The sequence below is a fragment of the Bos indicus genome, chromosome 6 (assembly GCF_029378745.1).
Source record: "Bos indicus isolate NIAB-ARS_2022 breed Sahiwal x Tharparkar chromosome 6, NIAB-ARS_B.indTharparkar_mat_pri_1.0, whole genome shotgun sequence".
In the NCBI taxonomy this organism is placed as follows: domain Eukaryota; kingdom Metazoa; phylum Chordata; class Mammalia; order Artiodactyla; family Bovidae; genus Bos; species Bos indicus.
In genome coordinates, this window is record NC_091765.1 from 4,189,147 (window position 1) to 4,210,599 (window position 21,453).

The window sequence follows — 21,453 nt, forward strand, 5'->3', positions numbered from 1 at the left end:
AATAATTGCATTTCCATCTACTAGCAATGAACACATGGAACTGAAAATTAGAACTACAATACCACACACAGATGCTTAAAAATAGCTTAAGTGCAAATCTAACAAAATATATGCAGGTCTTATATGCTGAAAACTGCAAAATGCTGATGAAAGAAATCAGAGAAGACCCAAATATACAACGAGACCTACTCTATTCACAGATTTATTCATAGTAGAGATCTCAATTCCTATCAAAATCCTAGAAAGGCATTTTGTAGAGACACATAAATATATCATAAAATTTATACAAATAGGCACAAGTCCTATAACATCTAAAATTCTTTTGTAAAAGAAGAAGAAAGTGCCAGAAATCACCCTACTTGGTTTCAAGACTTACATAGCTGCAGTATTCATGACTGTCAGGGATTGGAGGACAAAGAGACACTTCAGTCGGTGGAACAGAATAGAGAGCTCAAAATGTCAGATGTAAAACCACAGAACTCTTAGAAAAAAAGGACACAGGAGAAAAGCCTAGGGACAGGGAATCTGGTGAAGCGTTCTTAGACTGGACGTCAAGGGTATAACTAATAAAATTAAAAAAGGATAAATGGGACCTCATCAAAATTAAAACCTTTGAGAAGGAAGGTATATATGTACACATAGAGCCAATTCGCTTCATTGTACAGCAGAAACTAACACACCATTGTAAAGCAAATGTACTCCAATAAAAAATTTAAAAATGAAAACTTTGATCCATGAGAAACTCTGTAAAGGGGATAAATAACAGGGTACAAACAGAAGGAAAGATTTACAAGCCACTTATTTGACAAAGAATTAACATCTAGCACTCCAGTACTCTTGCCTAGAAAATTCCATGGATGGAGGAGCCTGGTGGGCTACAGCCCATGGGGTCGCAAAGAGTCGGACATGACTGAGTGACTTCACTTTACTTTCACTTTATACAAAGTAAAAGTAAACTTTCTAAACTTAACAGCAAATAGGCCAAACAGTTCAATTAGAAAATGGGTAAATATATTTTAAAAAATACATTTCACTGAAGAAGATACTGGGATGGCAAATAAACACATGAGAAGATATTCAATATTATTTGCTATTAGAGGAATGCAAATTAAGACTCAATGAGATATCACTGAACACTTATTAAAACAGCTAGAATAAAAGTAATGACAATACCAAGGATGTGGAGAAACTGAGATTCTATATGTAGATGGTGGAAAGTTAAAATGTACAACTATTCCAAAAAGTAGTTTGACAATTTCTTGTTGTTGCTCAGTCGCTTAGCTGTGTCCAACTTTGCAACCAGCGTGGGAAGGCTTGGACTTTGCAGCACACCAGGCTTCCCTGTCCATCACCAACTTCCAGAGCTTGCTCAAACTCATGCCCATCAAGTCAGTGATGCCATCCAACCATCTCATCCTCTGTCATCCCCCTCTCTTCCTGACTTCAATCTTTCCCAGCATCAAAGTTTTTTCCAATGAGTCAGTTCTTCGCATCAGGTGGCCCAAGTATTGGAGCTTCAGCTTTAGCATCAGTCCTTCCAATGAATATTCAGGACTGATTTCCTTTAGGATTGACTGGTTTGATCTCCTTGTTGTCCAAGGGAGTCCCAAGAGTCCCCCAGCACCACAGTTTGAAAGCATCATTTCCTTGGGGCTCAGCCTTTTTTATTGTCCAGCTTTCACATCTGTACATGACTGCTGGAAAAAACATAGCTTTGACTAGATGACCTTTGTTGGCAAGGTAATGTCTCTGCTTTTTAATATGCTGTCTAGGTTGGTCATAACTTTTCTTTCAAGGAGCAAGCATCTCAATTTCATGGCTGCAGGCACCATCCACAGTGATTATGGAGCCCAAGAAAATAAAGTCAGCTACTGTTTCCACTGTTTCCCTATTTACAGTGGAGTGATGGGACCGGATGCCATGATCTTAGTTTTCTGAATGTTGAGTTTTAAGCCAACTTTTTCACTCTCCACTTTCACTTTCATCAAGAGGCTCATTAGTTCTTCTTCGTTTTTTTGCCATATGGGTGGTGTCATTTGCATATCTGAGGTTATTGATATTTCTTTCGGCAGTCTTGACTCCAGCTTGTGATTCATCCAGCCAGGCATTTCATATGATGTACTCACTTTCATGCATTGGAAAAGGAAATGGCAACCCACTCCAGTATTCTTGCCTGGAGAATCCCAGGGATAGCAGAGCCTGGTGGGCTGCCATCTAGGGGGTCGCACAGAGTTGGACATGACTGAGGTGACTTAGCAGCAGCAGCAGCAGCATATAAGTTAAATAAGCAGGATGATAATATACAGCCTTGATGTACTCCTTGGCAATTTCTTAAAAACCTAAATATACAAACCATAGACTGGACAAGCAAAGTGAAGAGAAGTGTTAGTGGCTCAGCTGTGTGTGACTCTGCAATCCCATGGACTGTAGCCAGCCAGGCTCCTCTGTCCATGGAATTCTCCAGGCCAAAATACTGGAGTGGGTGATTTTCCTGACCCAGGGATCAAACCTGGGTCTCCTGCATTGCATGCAAATTCTTTACCATTTGAGCCACCAGGAAAGCCCAGACTGGACAAGCAAACTTTTTGTCATTTCTCAGAGAAATGAAAACATTCATACAAAAATCTATACCTGGCTCTTCATAGCAGCTTTATTTGTAATAGCCCCAAACTGGAAACAACCAAAATATCTTATTATGGGTGACTGGTTAAACTGTGATATATCCTCAGCAGTAAAAATGCAACTACTGATACACCTAACAACTTGGATGAATTTTAAGAGCATTATGCTGAGTGGGGAAAAAAATCAGTATCAAAAGATTATATACTGTATGATTGTTTATACAACCTGCCAAAATTCAGAGCCGGATAATAATTAGTGATCAGCAGGGGTTAGAGGTAGGGGGAGTACTGGGTGTGACTCTAAAGGGATAGCTTTATGTAAATCTTTGTGGTGAGAGAAGAGTTTTCTATCTTGGTTTTGGTGGTGGTCACAGGCATCTACACTTGGTATAAAATGACATAGACCTACACACACAATATATCACACACATATCAAATTCCTGGTTTTGTATTGTACTATAGCTAAACAAGATGTAATCAATTGGAGAAACCAGGTGCAGGATACAGGAGACCTCTCTGTACTATCTGTGATTTCCTAGGAGCTGTATTTTTTAATACAGGAGAACAATTAAAAATAAATCTCATTTTGCCTTGGCTGGCTGTAGCCCTATTATCTCATAAGAGGAGAAACCGTGAGACTGTGGAAAACCACAGTACTCAGTTTTACACAGACGCAGGACCTGGGGCGCCAGACAGGATCTGCGCTCCAGAGACTGGGGAACAGTGAGGAGTTTGCCAGTCCCGCCGGGAGGGTGCGGAGGCGGGGTCCCCGAGCTGAAGCCGCGAGTGAGCAGCGAGCAGCCGAGCTCTCGCCCCGCCCTCCGCCGCTCCGGAGCCGGTGCGGCATCCTCACCGCGTGGCTTGGGAGCGAAAGGCGCGGGGACTGCCGCTCCGGCATTCCGGACGGCCACAGCGCCTGGTCTCAGACAAGAGGAGAACTTTGAACTAGGAACATTTTTGGTCAATGGGATAATCTCCCTCGCTTTGGCTCTCGATTATGAGTTAAAGCCCTGCACTGTTTTCCCTCCCCCGAACCTCCCGAGGTGCTGGCGGGAGCCCTCCCGCGCGCCGGAACGCAGAGCAGAAGCTGCCGAGGCTTCCAGGGGCGGCAGGCGGCCGCAGGGCCGGTCCTCCAGGAGCCCGCGCCCCGCTGCGCGGGAGTCCGCGCCCGGGAGGTGGATGGCGCTCGGGGCGCACGCAGCATGCAATCGCTCAACATCACTCCGGAGCAGTTCTCCCGGCTGCTGCGGGACCACAACCTGACGCGGGAGCAGTTCATCTCGCTCTACGGGCTGCGGCCGCTCGTCTACACCCCAGAGCTGCCCGGGCGCGCCAAGCTGGCCTTCGTGCTCACCGGCGTGCTCATCTTCGCCCTGGCACTCTTTGGCAACTCGTTGGTGGTCTACGTGGTGACCCGCAGCAAGACCATGCGCACTGTCACCAACATCTTCATCTGCTCCCTGGCGCTCAGCGACCTGCTCATCGCCTTCTTCTGCATCCCGGTCACTATGCTCCAGAACATCTCCAACAACTGGCTGGGGGGTGAGTTCGCGCCCTTTCCTTCTCCCCTAATCCCCAGCCTTCCAGGGAATCCCCCACCACAACACACACTCTGCGCTTTTGACTTTCTTACTTTTTTTTTTTTTTTCCCCCTCTACCAAATGAATCCAGCGCCCTTTCTCAGAACTTCCTTACCTGCTCTCACTTGGAGATTTGGAAATAAGTTTTTGCTGGTTTTGTTTCCGTTGCACCGTTTTTCTTCCTGTCGCTTAGAAACTCAAGTTAGGAAGCACTTAGAAGAGGCTCAGGACAGTGGGGTGGGAAGTCACATCAGTTATTTCAGCTTCCTTTTCCATAGTTCCCTGGGTGGGGAAGAGCCCCTGGAGAAGGGAATGGCAACCCACTTCAATATTCTTGCCTGGAGAATTCCATGGACAGAGAAGCCATGGGGTCTCAAAGAGTCGGACAGGACTGAGCGGCAAACACACACTTCCCATAATTATCAGAACTTTTTCCTATTTTTTGAATAAAAGTGAGATAATTTCAAATAATAAAAGCCTCAACATCTCATTCCTCTAATCTCCAGCCTCATTCCCCAGTTTGCTTATACAGATATTTGTAGTGCAAGTATATTTATGGACTTAAAACTTTAAAACAAACCTAATGCATTAGCAGGAAAAAAAAAAAAATCTAGTCCTCTTAAAAAAAAAAAAAAGAAAAAAATATATAGACAGAGTCATATTTGGAGAAGGAATACAGAAAACATAGTCCCCCTGAAAGAGAAGAGATTAATTTCTCTTCCTTAGGAGAGCAGAAATGGAAGAGAACCATTTGGAACCATTGTTGAGAGTAGTATGTGGGGAAAAATAGACATCGAACTCCCCACAAATGATCCAGTCTTTCCAAAGACACATAGCTAGAGCATGTGTTTTGTAATCCTAAATAGTAATGGGTTGTATTCTTACCAATGGTTATGGAGTGCCCTAAGGAGAAAGCATTGGTTGTACCTGTATTTTCATGGGTGGCTGTACTCTTGTGACCACATCAAAATTCTTAGAAAGTGGTTGGAAATACAGGGAAAACAGAGAGAAGCTCTGCTGTTTCCACCTGTTCCTGAGCTAATCCCTTTTATTCTTATGGCGGGTGTTTATTTCATCCTATTATTACCAACTTGAGATCCTCAATTTAAGTCTCTGGTATTGTTTTTTTTGTTTTTCATTAATTTGTACTGGATTTATTGTTAGTGGATCAGGATGCTAAAATCTTTGTTTCTCATCTCATCTATGTTGTATGTATTTCCCGAAACGCATCAAACACTAGAGTACACAGCATTGGCTTAAAAGTGAGACATAATGCAGTGTCATGCATTGATTTATGGATTACTGACTTTCTTATGCACTCTGATTTAAATCATTATACTTGGGTATTTTAAAATTGCCCATTGTAACTAACTCCACAGCATTAATGGAAAAACTTTTGACCATCACATATAGCTTTTTTTTTTTTTTTTTTTGAGAAAAAGGCACAGGAGTTTTCATTTCTAAATGTTTGTGAAGACAGATTTGTGAAGCATCTTTGTATTGCTGGATGATTATAGCAGCATTTATAAAGTTGAATGTAATTAAGCAAAGTGGGTTCTTACACTGGAAATCAAAAGACTTGGATTACTACTTTGGCATTAATTCAGGTTAATGCAACCTGTCTGGACCTGTTTTTCAATTAAGTACTAGGGATTCTAGAAGCTTGAAAGTGGAATGGGGCAAATCTTTAGCCCCTATCATTGGAGAATGATGCCTAGGGAAGAGTACCTGGTGGACCTTCCCTCCTGAGGATTTAGGTGGGCATTGCAAAGATTTTTTTGAACTTCCTGTTTTCCTAGTTCATGGTGAACATTTCACTTTAACTTCAAATGCTGAAAGAGCATACTACATTGCTTACATATATTTCAGAGTTAGTGTGAGGGTGAAGTGTATTATAAAAAGTGCTTTGAAAAAATTTATCATTCCATGAATATGTAAGGAATTAATTCTATGAAGAAGTGTTTAAAGATAATGTATGTTCATCTGGAACAAGATTTATAGAATAAGTGTTCTTATAAATTGAATAAGCATCACCAAAATTGAAGTTCAAGGGAAAAAAAAAGCTTGTAGGCCAACTATAGATAGTAGTACAAGGAGAATTAACTTGTACTTCACAGGATAGGATAATAATGGCAAAAGTCCCCTGATGAATTACAAAAAAAGAGTTAAAGGGAATGTAATCTAACAGTTGAAATCAGTTCACAGGTTTTTACTTTATAAAGCTATTGAGGATCTCCTTTGTTGGCAAAGCTTTTTACTATGAGAATACAAAAATGAATAAAGCCCATGTGTGGCTCTATGTGTCACTTTCATGCACTGGAGAAGGAAATGGCAACCCACTCCAGTGTTCTTGCCTGGAGAATCCCAGGGACGGGGGAGCCTGGTGGGCTGCCGTCTATGGGGTCGCACAGAGTCGGACACGACTGAAGCGACTTAGCAGCAGCAGTGGCTCTATGGGCGTCAGAGAATAGGAAATAACCTAAGCTGGGCAAAAGGTAAGTATGGTAAGAGAGAATTTATTTAGCCCTGCAGCATGGAAAAGTCAGGAAGGTTTCATCAAGGCTGGGATCTTGAAGGGTAATTCAGACTGTTTCCAGAAGAAAAAGAAGGATGGAGTCCATTTTAGGAACGGGGCTTCAAAGTGTGCAGAAAAGAAAGTGATGTAGTCCAAGAATACTATTTCAGTTCAGTTCAGTTCAGTCACTCAGTCGTGTCTGACTCTTTGGGACCCCATGAATCGCAGCATGCCAGGCCTCCCTGTCCATCACCAACTCCCTGAGTTCACTCAGACTCACGTCCATCGAGTCAATGATGCCATCCAGCCATCTCATCCTCTGTAGTCTGCTTCTCCTCCTGCCCCCAATCCCTCCCAGCATCAGAGTCTTTTCCAATGAGTCAGCTCTTCGCATGAGGTGGCCAAAGTTTCAGCTTTAGCATCATTCCTTCCAAAGAAATCCCAGGGCTGATCTCCTTCAGAATGGACTGGGTTGGATCTCCTTGCAGTCCAAGGGACTCTCAAGAGTCTTCTCCAACACCACAGTTCAAAACCATCAATTCTTTGGTGCTCAGCTTTCTTCACAATCCAACTCTGATATCCATATGTGACCACTGGAAAAACCATAGCCTTGACTAGATGGACCTTTGTTGGCAAAGTAATGTCTCTGCTTTTGAATATGCTATCTAGGTTGGTCATAACTTTCCTTCCAAGGAGTAAGCATCTTTTAATTTCATGGCTGCAATCACCATCTGCAGTGATTTTGGAACCCAAAAAGATAAAGTCTGACACTGTTTCCATTGTTTCCCCATCTATTTCCCATGAAGTGATGGGACCAGATGCCATGATCTTCATTTTCTGAATGTTGAGCTTTAAGCCAACTTTTTCACTCTCCTCTTTCACTTTCATCAAGAGGCTTTTGAGTTCCTCTTCACTTTCTGCCATAAGGCTGGTGTCATCTGCATATCTGAGGTTATTGATATTTCTCCCAGCAATCTTGATTCCAGCTTGTGCTTCTTCCAGCCCAGCGTTTCTCATGATGTACTCTGCATAGAAGTAAAATAAGCAGGATGACAATATACAGCCTTGACGTACTCCTTTTCCTATTTGGAACCAGTCTGCTGGTCCACGTGCAGTTCTAACTGTTGCTCCCTGACCTGCATATAGGTTTCAGTATGGAAAACTGCTAGACCATTCAGGTATGACCTAAATCAAATCCCTTATGACTATACAGTGGAAGTGAGAAATAGATTTAAGGGACTAGATCTGATAGATAGAGGACCTGATGAACTATGGACGGAGATTTGTGACATTGTACAGGAGACAGGGATCAGGGCCATCCCCATGGAAAAGAAATGCAAAAAAGCAAAATGGCTGTCTGAGGAGGCCTTACAAATAGCTGTGAAAAGAAGAGAAGCAAAAAGCAAAGGAGAAAAGGAAAGATATAAGCATCTGAATAGAGTTCCAAAGAATAGCAAGAAGAGATAAGAAAGCCTTCCTCAGAGATCAATGCAAAGAAACAGAGGAAAACAACAGAATGGGAAAGACTAGAGATCTCTTCAAGAAAATTAGAGATAGCAAGGGAACATTTCATGTAAAGATGGGCTCGATAAAGGACAGAAATGGTATGGAGCTAACAGAAGCCAAAGATATTAAGAAGAGGTGGCAAGAATACACAGAAGAACTGTACAAAAAAGATCTTCATGACCAAGATAATCACCATGGTATGATCACTCACCTAGAGCCAGACATCCTGGAATGTGAAGTCAAGTGGGCCTTCGAAAGCATCACTACGAACAAAGCTAGTGAAGGTGATGGAATTCCAATTGAGCTATTCCAAATCCTGAAAGATGATGCTGTGAAAGTGCTTCACTCAATATGCCAGCAAATTTGGAAAACTCAGCAGTGGCCACAGGACTGGAAAAGGTCAGTTTGCATTCCAATCCCAAAGAAAGGCAATGCCAAAGAATGCTCAAACTACTGCATAATTGCACTCATCTCACACACTGGTAAAGTAATGCTCAAAATTCTCCAAGTCTGGCTTCAGCAATACGTGAACCGTGAACTTCCAGATGTTCAAGCTGGTTTTAGAAAAGGCAGAGGAACCAGAGATCAAATTGCCAACATCTGCTGGATCATTGAAAAAGCAAGAGAGTTCCAGAAAAACATCTATTTCTGCTTTATTGACTATGCCAAAGCCTTTGACTGTGTGGATCACAATGAACTGTGGAAAATTCTGAAAGATGGGAATACCAAACCACCTGACATGCCTCTTGAGAATACTATTTAAGGAAGGCATTTCAGAGAATCTGGAAATACAGATTTTTATGCTGTTGACACTAATTCAGATTTGAAAAATAAAATGCAGTTGGATGAAAACAAACCTCTCTGTGGGTTTGGCCACATATCACCTGATGTGAAGAGCCGACTCATTGGAAAAGATCCTGATCCTGGGCAAGGTTGAGGGCAGGAGGAGAAGAGGGTGACAGAGGATAAGATGGTTGGATGGCATCATGGACTCAATGGACATGAGTTTGAACAAACTCCGGATGATAGTGAAGGACAGTGAAGCCTGGCATGATGAAGTCCATGGGATTGCAAAAAGTCAGACACGACTGAGGGACTGAGTAACAACAACATGGGCCTCCAGTTTGTGACAAAGCCTCTCAGACATTTCTGAGAACAGAAGTGTTGGGAATGACTTGTGTTTCTTCTTTTAGTCTACTCTCTCCCTTGCTTGGGACCAAGACCACCTTCTGAGTTAAAGCCTATGCTTTGATAAGATCCTCAAGTGATTCACACACACACATCAAAGTTTGAGAGGTACCGCTTCAGGTAATGGTTGTCAGACCTGGCTGCACAGAGAATCTCCTGAGGGAGTGTGAAAGCTGAGCTGGGCCAGCTCCAGTCCACACTGGTTGCATCTGACGCTCTGGAGTACTGACTTAGAGCCACTGTGTGCATCTCTACCCACCTCCCTGCTGCAGGACATGATGTTGTTGCCTTGACACTGGTCATGGCAGGAGTATTTGAACCGTGGAAATTGTTAGCTATATATTTGTCCTTTAAAAAAACCCAGACACTTGTTTTGCACCATACCCCTGAGCAGAGGTATTGAGTTTCCTTTTGCCCAGTGATGGCACATCCATGACAGTAAGACAAAGTGTAGCCATAAACATTTAGTTTATTTATGAGATACAACTGATCCTCAGCATCTAAGTGTTGCCCAGCATTGTGGCAAAGCTGATGTACAATCCTGTTTATATACTGTGTCTTACCATCCTGATACCACTGTCTTTGACCTGTCGATTGACTTGTTCCCAGGCTACTCCGCAGAACGTCTTCCCACATGGAGTCAGGATACTCTTTCCCCCAAAATAATAAATGACATTTGCTCCTAACTTTTCTTTGATCACTATTACAAGGATGGGGTTTTGTTATTACCATAGTAATTAACAACAGTAGGGCCTTGAAAGTTCTGTCTCTCATCTACTCTGATTTATTTGATGAGACTCTAGCAGTAAGCTTGCCCACTCTGTTCTTGGGGCCAGAGAATTTACCCATCCTTATCTGTAGCCTACTCTTCTTCATTTTGTCTCTTTCCTCCTCCTCCTTTTATCTTTCTTTACAATATCTACATGTACCTCCACATTCACTGAGTGTGTTCAATTTTTTTTCCAGCTAAAATCAGTGTAATAAATTGGGCTTCTGAGTAATGCTCTGGGACACTTTGCTCTCCTTTCTAGCTTTCCCATAAACTTCTCTTTTCCTTCTACCTTTGTTTCCTTTATGTCTCTGTCTCTTTCTTTATGCTTTCCCTTTGAATGATTCTCATTTACCCTTATTTTTTTTGCATGTGTATCCACTGAAGCCTAGTATGCAGTCTTTTGTTTTTCCTCATTCATTTCTGCATTGAAGCTACAGCCAGGGCTCTTCCTTACTTTCCTGATGATTCTAAAATCAATATCTAATCATTATCTTAAGCCATAGTTCCTCACTCAATTTGAAGGCATTTACACATGAATATTCTTTGAGCCCCTTTTTGGGGAGAGGGGCAAGAATACTGGAGTGGGTTGCCAATACCTTCTCCAGGAGATCTTCCCGACCCAGAGATTGAACTCGGGTCTCCCACATTGTAGGCAGACGCTTAACCATCTGAGCCACCAGGGAAGTCAAGTCATCTATTTCTGCTTTATTGACTATGCCAAAGCCTGACTATGCCAAAGTCTTTGACTGTGGATTACAATAAACTATGGAAAATTCTGGAAGAGATGGGAATACCAGACCACCTGACCTGCCTCTTGAGAAACCTAATGCAGGTCAGGAAGCAACAGTTAGAACTGGACATGGACCAGCAGACTGGTTCCAAATAGGAAAAGGAGTACGTCAAGGCTGTATATTGTCATCCTGCTTATTTAACTTCTGTGCAGAGTACATCATGAGAAACGCTGGGCTGGAAGAAGCACAAGCTGGAATCAAGATTGCTGGGAGAAATATCAATAACCTCAGATATGCAGATGACACCACCCTTATGGCAGAAAGTAAAGAGGAACTAAAAAGCCTCTTGATGAAAGTGAAAGAGGAGAGTGAAAAAGTTGGCTTAAAGCTCAACATTCAGAAAACAAAGATCATCGCATCTGGTCCCATCACTTCATGGGAAATTGATGGGGAAACAGTGGAAACAGTGTCACCTTTTATTTTGGGGGGCTCCAAAATCACTGCAGATGGTGACTGCAGCCATGAAATTAAAAGACGCTTACTCCTTGGAAGGAAAGTTATGACCAACCTAGATAGCATATTCAAAAGCAGAGACATTACTTTGCCAACAAAGGTCCGTTTAGTCAAGGCTATGGTTTTTCCAGTGGTCACGTATGGATGTGAGAGTTGGACTGTGAAGAAAGCTGAGCGCCGAAGAATGATGCTTTTGAACTGTGGTGTTGGAGAAGACTCTTGAGAGTCCCTTGGACTGCAAGGAGATCCAACCAGTCCATCCTAAAGGAGATCAATCCTGGGTGTTCATTAGAAGGACTGATGCTAAAGCTGAAACTCCAATACTTTGGCCACCTCATGTAAAGAGTTGACTCATTGGAAAAGACTCTGATGCTGGGAGGGATTGGGGGCAGGAGGAGAAGGGGACAACAGAGGATGAGATGGCTGGATGGCATCACTGACTCGATGGACATGAATTTGAGTGAACTCTGGGAGATGGTGATGGATAGGGAGGCCTGGCGTGCTGCGATTCATGGGGTCGTAAAGAGTCAGACACGACTGAGCAACTGAACTGAACTGGACTGACACATGAATATCTTATCAGTTTCCAACATTCTCTCACCCTACTTTGTTCCTCTGCCCAGGGTCTAAGTTATTATTAATAGTACTATGAGTCATTCTTGTATTCCGCATTTCCTAGGTATCTGCTCTGTTTATTAGGATATCGTAGGTGTTGAGAAAGCTGTGCCCTGGTGGAATAGCCAGGTTTCAGTTAGAGCGAGAAGGGGAAGGAAGCATTCAAAGAAAAGATGGATAATACAGAGGATTTTGTTGATGTCAGGGTTCCAGTGTGCATAGTGTGAGAAAGCACAGTGGAAGTGTTGGGCAGCAGGGGCTTGAGTCAAGTTGGGGTGAGCCTGGATTGGGACCAGGAGCGAGGGATGGTCAAAGAGAATAGGCTTCACGGTGACTGAGGTACATGTGAACTTGAGGCCCAAGGGGTTATTTTATTTATTTGGCTGCACCATGCCTTAGTTGAGGCAGGCAGGGTCTTTGATCTTTATTGGAGGTAGAAAGTCAGTTCTAATTCTAGGCTTCTTTATGGATCTCAGCATTAATAAGGTGACTGGGGAGTGTTTGGGGAGAGGGTGGAGTGGTCCCTTGTTGGCAGGGCTCTGTGCCCACTTTAATCCTGCTGTGAGTGTAGTCACAGCCGGGGGCAAGGATGGTCTCCCCGGGTGTACAAAGAGCTCCCTGGCTCTCCCTGCAATCCTGCTTAGGGCAATGAAAAGAATTTTCTAATGGTTGTTGGAAAATTGAGTAAAAGCTCTTCTGAAAAAAGGAATTCCAAAAATATCCTAGGTGATGGCTGCATCAGTGAGGGAAGTGTATATCCTTGTCTACACTTGAGGACTTCCACCTTGGGTGATAAAATGTAAAGCATCAGAATGCCTCTTAGAGTAGTGGCTCTCAGTCTTGGAAAAATACAGGAAATCACCTGCAGTTTTGAAAATGATGCCTGATTCTTTTCCCCTAGAGATTCTGATTTAATTGAACCCTGAGTATCAATGTGATCCCTGGGTATCCGATTTTCAAGTTTCCTGATAGAAAATATTGTAATTTATAACCAAGGTTGAGAACCACTGATGTAGGATGAATGCACCAACACTTGGACTGTTATAAAGGTGAAAAGAAAGGATGTATGTAAAGTGCTTAAATAGCACAATACCAGTCACATGTACCAGTGTAATATATTGTAGCTATTATGTATTTTTAATAGCAGTTGCAGTCAGAATGCTCAGAAAATACAGAAGTAGGTTGCATAAAATTGAGTCCAACATGGAACTCTGAGGCAATTCTTTTATTGTACACAGCCAATTTCATCTATACTGATGCCCTTAACTTTTTTTGGAGTCTTTCCCAATGGATTTCAAAAAGTAAAAAATGATTAAAAAAAAATGTTGGGATCTAAGTTATGCAAGGAAAGGTTAGAAGTTTTCTGTCATCTGGAGAATAGAACTCTAATACTAAACTAGCACATCCAAGCCATAGTGGCTGGTGGGGGTGGGTGACTTGTGACAGATGAGGTAAAACTCTCAAGCTTCATCAGAACAACTCCCTTCTTTCTTTTTAATAGATAGGGTTTTGCATAAGATTTCATATGAAAAAGAACAGTTTTACTGAAAGGAGGACCAGAGGGAGGAAGGGAGAAAAAGAAAGAGCCCTCACTGAACACAGTATGACAAATTTAGGTGAATTTTTAGAGATTTTGAGCTGATGAACTGTGAAGTGGGTTATTAAAAGAAGTTGTGAAAATTTTATTTGATGATAAGATCATAATTCTTTGGGCCAGTTCAGAACAGAGAGATTAGACTGAACTTCTTCAGGTCTATATTATTGTTTTATTATTGATTGATTAGTGGTTAGAAATTATCACTTGTACTTATTATAATAATTTGTTCTAGAACAGCTCAGAAACTTCAGAGTCCCAGGGGAAATTTAAATATGGTGAAATTGATGTAAAATCAGCAGTATTATGGGCCTTTAAAAAATCTTTTCAGAGGGATGATGAAAGCTATTGATGAGGAATAGCCTCATTAAAGTATAAAAGAAATAAATCAAAAGGAGGCCCAACAGCAACAGCAGTTTGGAAATAAAATAAAAAATTGTGCCATGGGGCTGGCCTCTGGGTGATCTTCCCTGGAATCAATTATGTGCACACTCTGAGAAGGAAAGATGCCAGGGGTCAGAAAATCACTAAATTTTCTCAGACGGTGAGATTGGCAGTAACAGCAATGGGATTTGTATAAAATATTCTCTCTACTTAAGACAAAAACATTTTACAGTTAAAATAAGGAAAGGATTTAACAATCAGAAAGTTTGAAAAACTTTATTGTTCACATAGAATAAAAAGAATCTTCTTATAATTTGCTTTTCTGAAACATAAAAGCATGTTCAGCATGCTTTTTATGAAACAAGCTCAGCATGTTCTTTGACAAGTGGTTGGTTTATTAGGATTCTTGTTTGCAAGCAGAGAAACCCAATTTAAACTAAGAAAAGTGGGGAATATTCTTCACAGAACTGCAAATCTCGGGATTAGGATTAGCTTCAGGCACAGCTGGACCTAGGTCCTCCGACAATGGCTCCAGGGCATTGGCAGTCTCCGTCTGTGCCCAGCTTCACTTTCTTCTACACTGTGGTTTCATTCTTGGGATGTCTATTTTCAAGCATGTGTAAAATGGTCCTTGGAGTTATAGGCTTTCATTTTTTATACTCCCTATCTCAAGATAAATGAACAAAGTGTAGTACATATATATATAATGAGCCAAATTCTGATAATAAGTATTATGCTAAGTGAAATAGGCCATATGCCAAAGATAAATCATATGGTTTCATTTATTTTTGCCTGGGCTTTCCAGGTGGCATTAGTGGTAAAGAACCCACCAGACGATGCAGGAGCTGCCAGTGCAGACCTGAGATATGGGTTCAATCCCTGGGCTGGGAAGATCCCCTGGAGAAAGAAATGGCAATCCACTCCAGCATGCTTGGCTGGAAAATTCCATGGACAGAGGAGCCTGGGGGGCTACAGTCTAAAGGATTGCAAAAAGTCAGACACTACTGAGCGACTGAAGCACTTTATTTGCCTATCTAGAATATGAAAATTCATACAGATAGAAAATAGATTAGACATTATTAGAGGCTGAAAGGAAAAGGAAAGAGAGTTATTGCTTAAAAGGTACAGGTTTCTGTTTGAGGGGATGAAAACGTTTTGGCAACAGTAGTGATGGTCACACAACATTGTGAGGTAATTAATGCCACTGAACTGTATACTTTAAAACTGTTAAAATTGCAAATTTTATGTTACAGATATTTTACCACAATAAAAAATTTTCAAAAAAAAAAATCCTATCTATATCAGAAGATGAGAAAGAATCCTTCCTGGTAACTGCAAAATACTCTGAGGACTTGAGGCAGCTTAGCATCATTCTCTTACCAATACAATCAATCATCATGGCCCATGCTTCAAAATCCTCTGCTCAAATATCAGTCACATACACATGCCACTGGGGAGAGGGAAGGACAGAAGGGCGGGGTCAGCCCTACCTGAATGACTTGGATTGAGTAGAACCACTGTGGGGAGCTGCAGGGACAGCTACACACTGGCATCCTGGCAACCTTGCACATAGGTCTGCACACAGGACACAAAGACAAGGCTTAATCTCCATCTGGGGCTTCCCCGGTGGCTCAGTGGTAAAGAATTCACCTGCAATGCAGGAGATGCGGAAGACATGGGTTCCATCCCTAGATTGGGAAGATCCTGTGTAGGAGGAAACAGCCACCCTTTCCAGTATTTTTGGCTTCCCTGATAGCTCAGTTGGTAAACAATCCACCACAATTCAGGAAACCCTGGTTCGATTCCTGGATTGGGAAGATTCAGTGGAGAAGGGATAGGCTACCCCCTCCAGTCCTCTTGGGTTTCCTTTGTGGCTCAGCTGGTAAAGAGTCCGCCTGCAATGCGAGACACCTTGGTTCAATCCCTGGGTTGGGAAGATCCCCTGGAGAAGGGAAAGGCTACCCACTCCAGTATTCTGGCCTGGAGAATTCCATGGACTGTATAAACCTATGGACAGAGGAGCCTGGCAGGCTACAGTCCATGGGGTTACAAAGAGCTGGACATGACTGAGCAACTGAGCACAGCACAGCAACCACCGTCTGACGTGAGTCTTGGCAGAATGCTGGGTGACATCTCTTGGGAAGGAGAAAAGCCTAGTAAGTAGCCGTGAGGTGGTTTCATTCCGTCTCATGGGAGACTGACTGTTTCTCATCCATCCCCCTAGTTTGGTTTTAGTTAAACTCTGGACTTCCTTCCATGTTCCCACTTAACGTTCAGCTACGGGCTTTTGTGGAAGTCTGTAAAAACTGTTTGGCTGTACTTTAAGTTGTGCTGGGGGCATCCTTCCCCGCAGAGCACCCGCTGTGTGTACCATTGGTCACTGGCCCTTCAGGTTTGAGGTCTTCCTGTGGGGCTAGAGACATAGGGGGCTGATGCCATGTTGACCTTGTGCTGTCGCTTGTTTCTGTGAATTGTCTGACAGAATCTTACTGACGGAATCTGTGAGTGTGACAAGCCAACCTAACAACTGTGGTGGGAATACGGGTGGATTCTTAGCCACCACACTGCTGCTTGGGAACTCTGGACTATTGACAGGATGTTGTCCTGAAGGAAGACGTGCGAGGCAGATAAACGCACTTGACAGGGTTGCCTACCTGTGTCTACTGGACTGAGTCCAGCTAATGGGAACTATGAGCTCCCGAACAGGAGGCCTCTGTCTTTAGTTTCTTTGATGCCCTCCCACAGGCATAAGCTCTGGAGTAGGTACTGTGGGAGCAAGCTCAATCAGAGTTGTGAATAGCCTCTCCTGCTTACCTCTTGGAGAAGGCGATGGCACCCCCACTCCAGTACTCTTGCCTGGAAAATCCCATGGACGGAGGAGCCCTGTAGGCTGCAGTCCATGGGGTCGCTCAGAGTCAGACAGGACTGAGCTACTTCACTTTCACTTTTCACCTTCATGCGTTGGAGAAGGAAATGGCAACCCACTCCAGTATTCTTGCCTGGAGAATCCCAGGGACAGGGGAGCCTGGTGGGCTGCCGTCTATGGGGTCGCACAGGGTTGGACACAACTGAAGCGACTTAGCAGCAGCAGCAGCTTATCTCTCACGTCTCTCTCTGCTGCCACCTGCTTACCTCTCATGTCTCTCTCCGCTGCTGCCTGCTTACCTCTCACGTCTCTCTCCGCTGCTGCCATCACATTCATGTGCTCCTTAATAGACCAGCCTCCATGCAGCTGCTCATCCCATCCCCCACCCCATACTGGAGCGATGCCTTCTCCTGCTAAGGAGTTTCTTACAAGACTGATTTGTTTAATTTTGGCTGCACTGTGTCTTCTTGGCGGCACATGGGCTAGCTTTATGTTTTGGAGCATGGGCTCTAGAGCACACAGGCTCAGTAGTTGTGGCACACAGGCTTAGTTGCTCCACAGTTTGTGGGATCTTAGTTCCTTGACGAGGGATCAAACCCACATCCCGTGCAATGGAAGGCAGATTCCCAATCACTGGACGACCAGGGAAGTCCTGCTAAGGAATTATTGAAAGGTCAGTGAACAGGTCTTCATCTTGGCCATTTCCCCCTCAGCCAGTGTCTCAAAAGGATTCAGCAGAAGCTAAACTTATCTCCTTCCCTGTCTTAAAGCTAAAGACTTCTAATGACTGGATTCTGAAGTACTCGAGGAAGTGTTTATTATATTTATCTATGCAAAACTAAATTTGTTGTTCTTTTGGCTGGGTTTCTGAGGAATACATTACCTTTCGTTCCAGAATAGTTGAACTTTGTTAAGGACTAATAGAAGTCTCCTTAAAAGATAACATGTTCTTGTATCCTGGGAGAAATAGATGAGATAGTTTGGTGCAGTGAAAATGAGCATGTAGTTTAGAGCCACGCTATCTTGTTTCTAATTCTGTTCCACTGTTTATCAGTTCCTGTATTAACTAGGTTATAAGTTGCATTTCTTTGCATTCTATTTCCTCCTATTAGTAGACCAAGTGAAAAAGTTAACAATGGATGATGCTACGCCACAATGGTCAGTGTGGCCCCCGAAACTACAACAAAGATGGAGTTTTTACATCATGCTATATTTTAACAAAAATATTAATGTATATCCAGTTCTTGTGATTTCCCATTGGATTTCAGTATGAAGCAGCTGCTGCTGCTGCTGCTAAGTCGTCTCAGTCGTGTCCGACTCTGTTTGACCCCATAGACAGCAGCCCACCAGGCACCCCTGTCCCTGGGATTCTCCAGGCAAGAACACTGGAGTGGGTTGCCATTTCCTTTTCCAACGCATGAAAGTGAAAAGTGAAAGTGAAGGCACTCAGTCGTGTCCGACTCCGTGCAGCCCCACAGACGGCAGGCCACCAGGCTCCCCCGTCCATGGGATTTCCCAGGCAAGAGTACTGGAGTGGGGTGCCATTGCCTTCTCCATGAAGCAGCTAGTATTTACATATTTTCACCTATAAAACTTCAAAGTGCCTTTGAATACATTTATGAAGTGTTTACATTATTTTTAAAAACCTTTTCCTTATGAAATTGAGCTATTTAAAAATATTATAGATCGGCAAACACAGTGTTTAATGTTAGGAGATTTATTTAATTTCTGTTTGCGGTAGTTTCCTCGTCTATAGGCTTGGGAAAACCTAGGCCCACCTTACAGGGCTGCTGCAAGAATGAATGACCTCACGTTTAAAAACCTGGCACTTCCTGGTACCTGATGAGAGGAAGCAGGCTATTATTCAAAGTTGCAAACAAAAAATAAACACATAGATATATAGGAGAGAATAGTGGTTACCAAAGCGGAAGGGAGGAGGGTGAAGGGGTCAACTCTATGGCGGTGGGTGGAAACTAAGCTTTTGGTGGTGAGCACACTGTAGTGCTGGAGAAGGCAATGGCACCCCACTCCAGTACTCTTGCCTGGAAAATCCCATGGACGGAGGAGCCTGGTAGGCTGCAGTCCATGGGGTCGCTGAGGGTCGGACACGACTGAGCAACTTCACTTTCACTTTTCACTTTCATGCACTGGAGAAGGAAATGGCAACCCACTCCAGTATTCTTGCCTGGAGAATCCCAGGGACGGGGAGCCTGGTGGGCTGCCTTCTATGGGGTCGCATAGAGTCGGACATGACTGAAGTGACTTAGCAGCAGCAGCAGCACACTGTAGTGTGGATGTCCCAGGTGGTACGGTGGTAAGGAGTCCACCTGCCAGTGCAGGAGGCGCAAGAGACACGGTTTCAATCCCTGGGTCAGGAAGATTACCTGGAGAAGGAAGTGGCAACCCTCTCCAGTATTCTTGCCTGGAAAATTCCACAGACAGAGGAACCTGGCAGGCTACAGTCCATGGGGTTGCAAAGAGTCAGACACGACTGAGCGACTGAGCGCAACACCACACAGACACTGTAGTGTATACAGAAGTCAAAATATAGTGTACACATGAAATTTATATAATGATATAAGCCAATGTCTTCAATAAATTCTTTAAAATGTTAGGTGCATTTGTGTGTAGAATGGTTTTATAATTAATAAGGGTGATAGAATTAAAACACTGTATGTACCATGTTACTAATATCTCAGATACATATGATAATGTATTTATATAAAACAACTACAAATAATCTGGCCCATTGATGTTTTTGTTATTAAAATCTTGAAAATATTCACTTCCACATGCAGACTATTATAAAAATTCAAAATAATCATTTGTATTCAGAAAATAAAAGACTGCTTGATTTCTTTTGTCTCAGAAGCAATAATATTTAATATATCCCTAGAGGAGAATTAAGTGGTAAAAAACTTGTTGGGGCTGATACAGATTTTTGTAATTCCTTGCAAGGCTCATGCCTCTTTCCAGGCCACTCCGGGCTGCAGGCATAGTGTTGCCATGCCCGTGTCAGTGCCAAGCTGTCCCACTGAATCGTGCCCCATCTTATAATGCAGAGTCTTAAGGTCCCTCAACTCCTCTGTGCCACCCTTCCCATCCCACCCCAACTGAACCTCCCTTGATTATGAATATGTGCTGCCAGTTACCTTGTGAACATCCCTGCTGCCCAGCTGATGGCATGAAAAGGTGCATCAGGCACCTCAACTTGACAGGAACATGACCAGAGTCATGGCCGTGGTGAAGCAATGACGTCAGTTTCATGACTGCTGTCCTTTACTCTCTCTTGCTGGCATGTGAGATTTGCTGGGATCTGGCCAATTCTGGGGCTTCCCAGGTAACACTAGTGGTAAAGAACCCACCTGCCAATGCAGAAGATGTAAGAGATGCAGGTTTAATCCCTGGGTCAGGAAAATCCCCTGGAGGAGGGCATGGCAACCCACTCCAGTATTCTTGCCTAGAGCATCCCATGGACAGAGAAGCCTGGCGGGCTACAGTCCCTAGGGTCGCAAAGAGTCGGACACGAGTGAAGCAACTTAACACAGGCAATTCTGGATGCTAGAATCTCATCGGCTCTGTAGAGAAGAGAGAATATTACTGAAATGAATACCAGACTCTTAATATAGAGTTTTCTATGTGGCAAGTCTATTATTATTCCCATTTTACATGGGAGAAAATGAAGGGACAAAGAGATGGTGCTATGTATCAGTTATCTGTTCTGCATAACTACTCACACTGGTAGATTAACAAACACTCTGTTTATTTGCTCATGATTCAGTGGGTTGGTAGTTTTAGCCTGGCTCAGCTGGGCAGTTTTTTACTAGTCTCACCTGGACTTTCCAGGTAGCACTAGTGGTAAATAATCCTCCTGCCAATGCAGGAAATGCAAGAGACTTGGGTTTGATCCCTGGGTGGGGAAGATCCCCTGGAATAGGAAATGACAACCCACTCCATTATTCTGGCCTGGGAAATCCCATGGACAGAGGAGTCTGGTGGGCTACAGTCCATGGGGTCATAGTGTCAGATATGACTGAGTGACTGAGCACACAGCACACACCTGGGGTCACTCATAAGACTCCAGTCCTCTGGTAGCCTAATGGAGGCTCACTGTTTAGATGGCCTCAGTGGAGACAGGTCATCTCTAGCCATGCAGTTTCCTTATCCATTAGGATAACCCAGCATTCCTTGTGCAGAAGCATCACGTTTTAGGAGAGTGAGAGCAGAAGATTGAAGACTCCTCGAGACTAGGACTGGAAGTTGTGCAGATGTCACTTCTATGATAAAGCAAGTCACAGCACCAGCCTAGATTCAAAGAATGGAGAAATAGAGATCTCTCGGCTTGATGAGGGAAGTGGCATAGTCACATTGCTAATGGTGGGTGCAGGGAGTTGCAGAGAGTCATGGAAGAAATCTGTAGCCTTTTTTTTTTTTTTTTTTTTACAATTTGTCATCATCACATTAAATAAATTGCTCAAACTCATATAGGTAGGAATTGATGGTTCCAGGATCTGAAGGTATCTGCTTCAGTGTTGAGGTTTTAACATAGTGGCTATACTGGAAAGAGG

At 43.2% G+C, this 21,453-nt stretch overlaps 1 protein-coding gene across 1 annotated transcript in view; it reads left to right on the forward strand.

Annotated features, from left to right (window-relative positions):
* Window positions 1-3,378: 3,378 nt before the first annotated feature.
* Window positions 3,379-21,453, forward strand: part of QRFPR (pyroglutamylated RFamide peptide receptor) — a 62,190-nt gene continuing 44,115 nt past the window's right edge. The window contains exon 1 of the mRNA XM_019962198.2: window positions 3,379-4,163. Within this exon, the coding sequence (XP_019817757.2) occupies window positions 3,824-4,163 (340 nt within the window). The 5' untranslated portion in view covers window positions 3,379-3,823. The remainder of the gene's footprint in view (window positions 4,164-21,453) is intronic.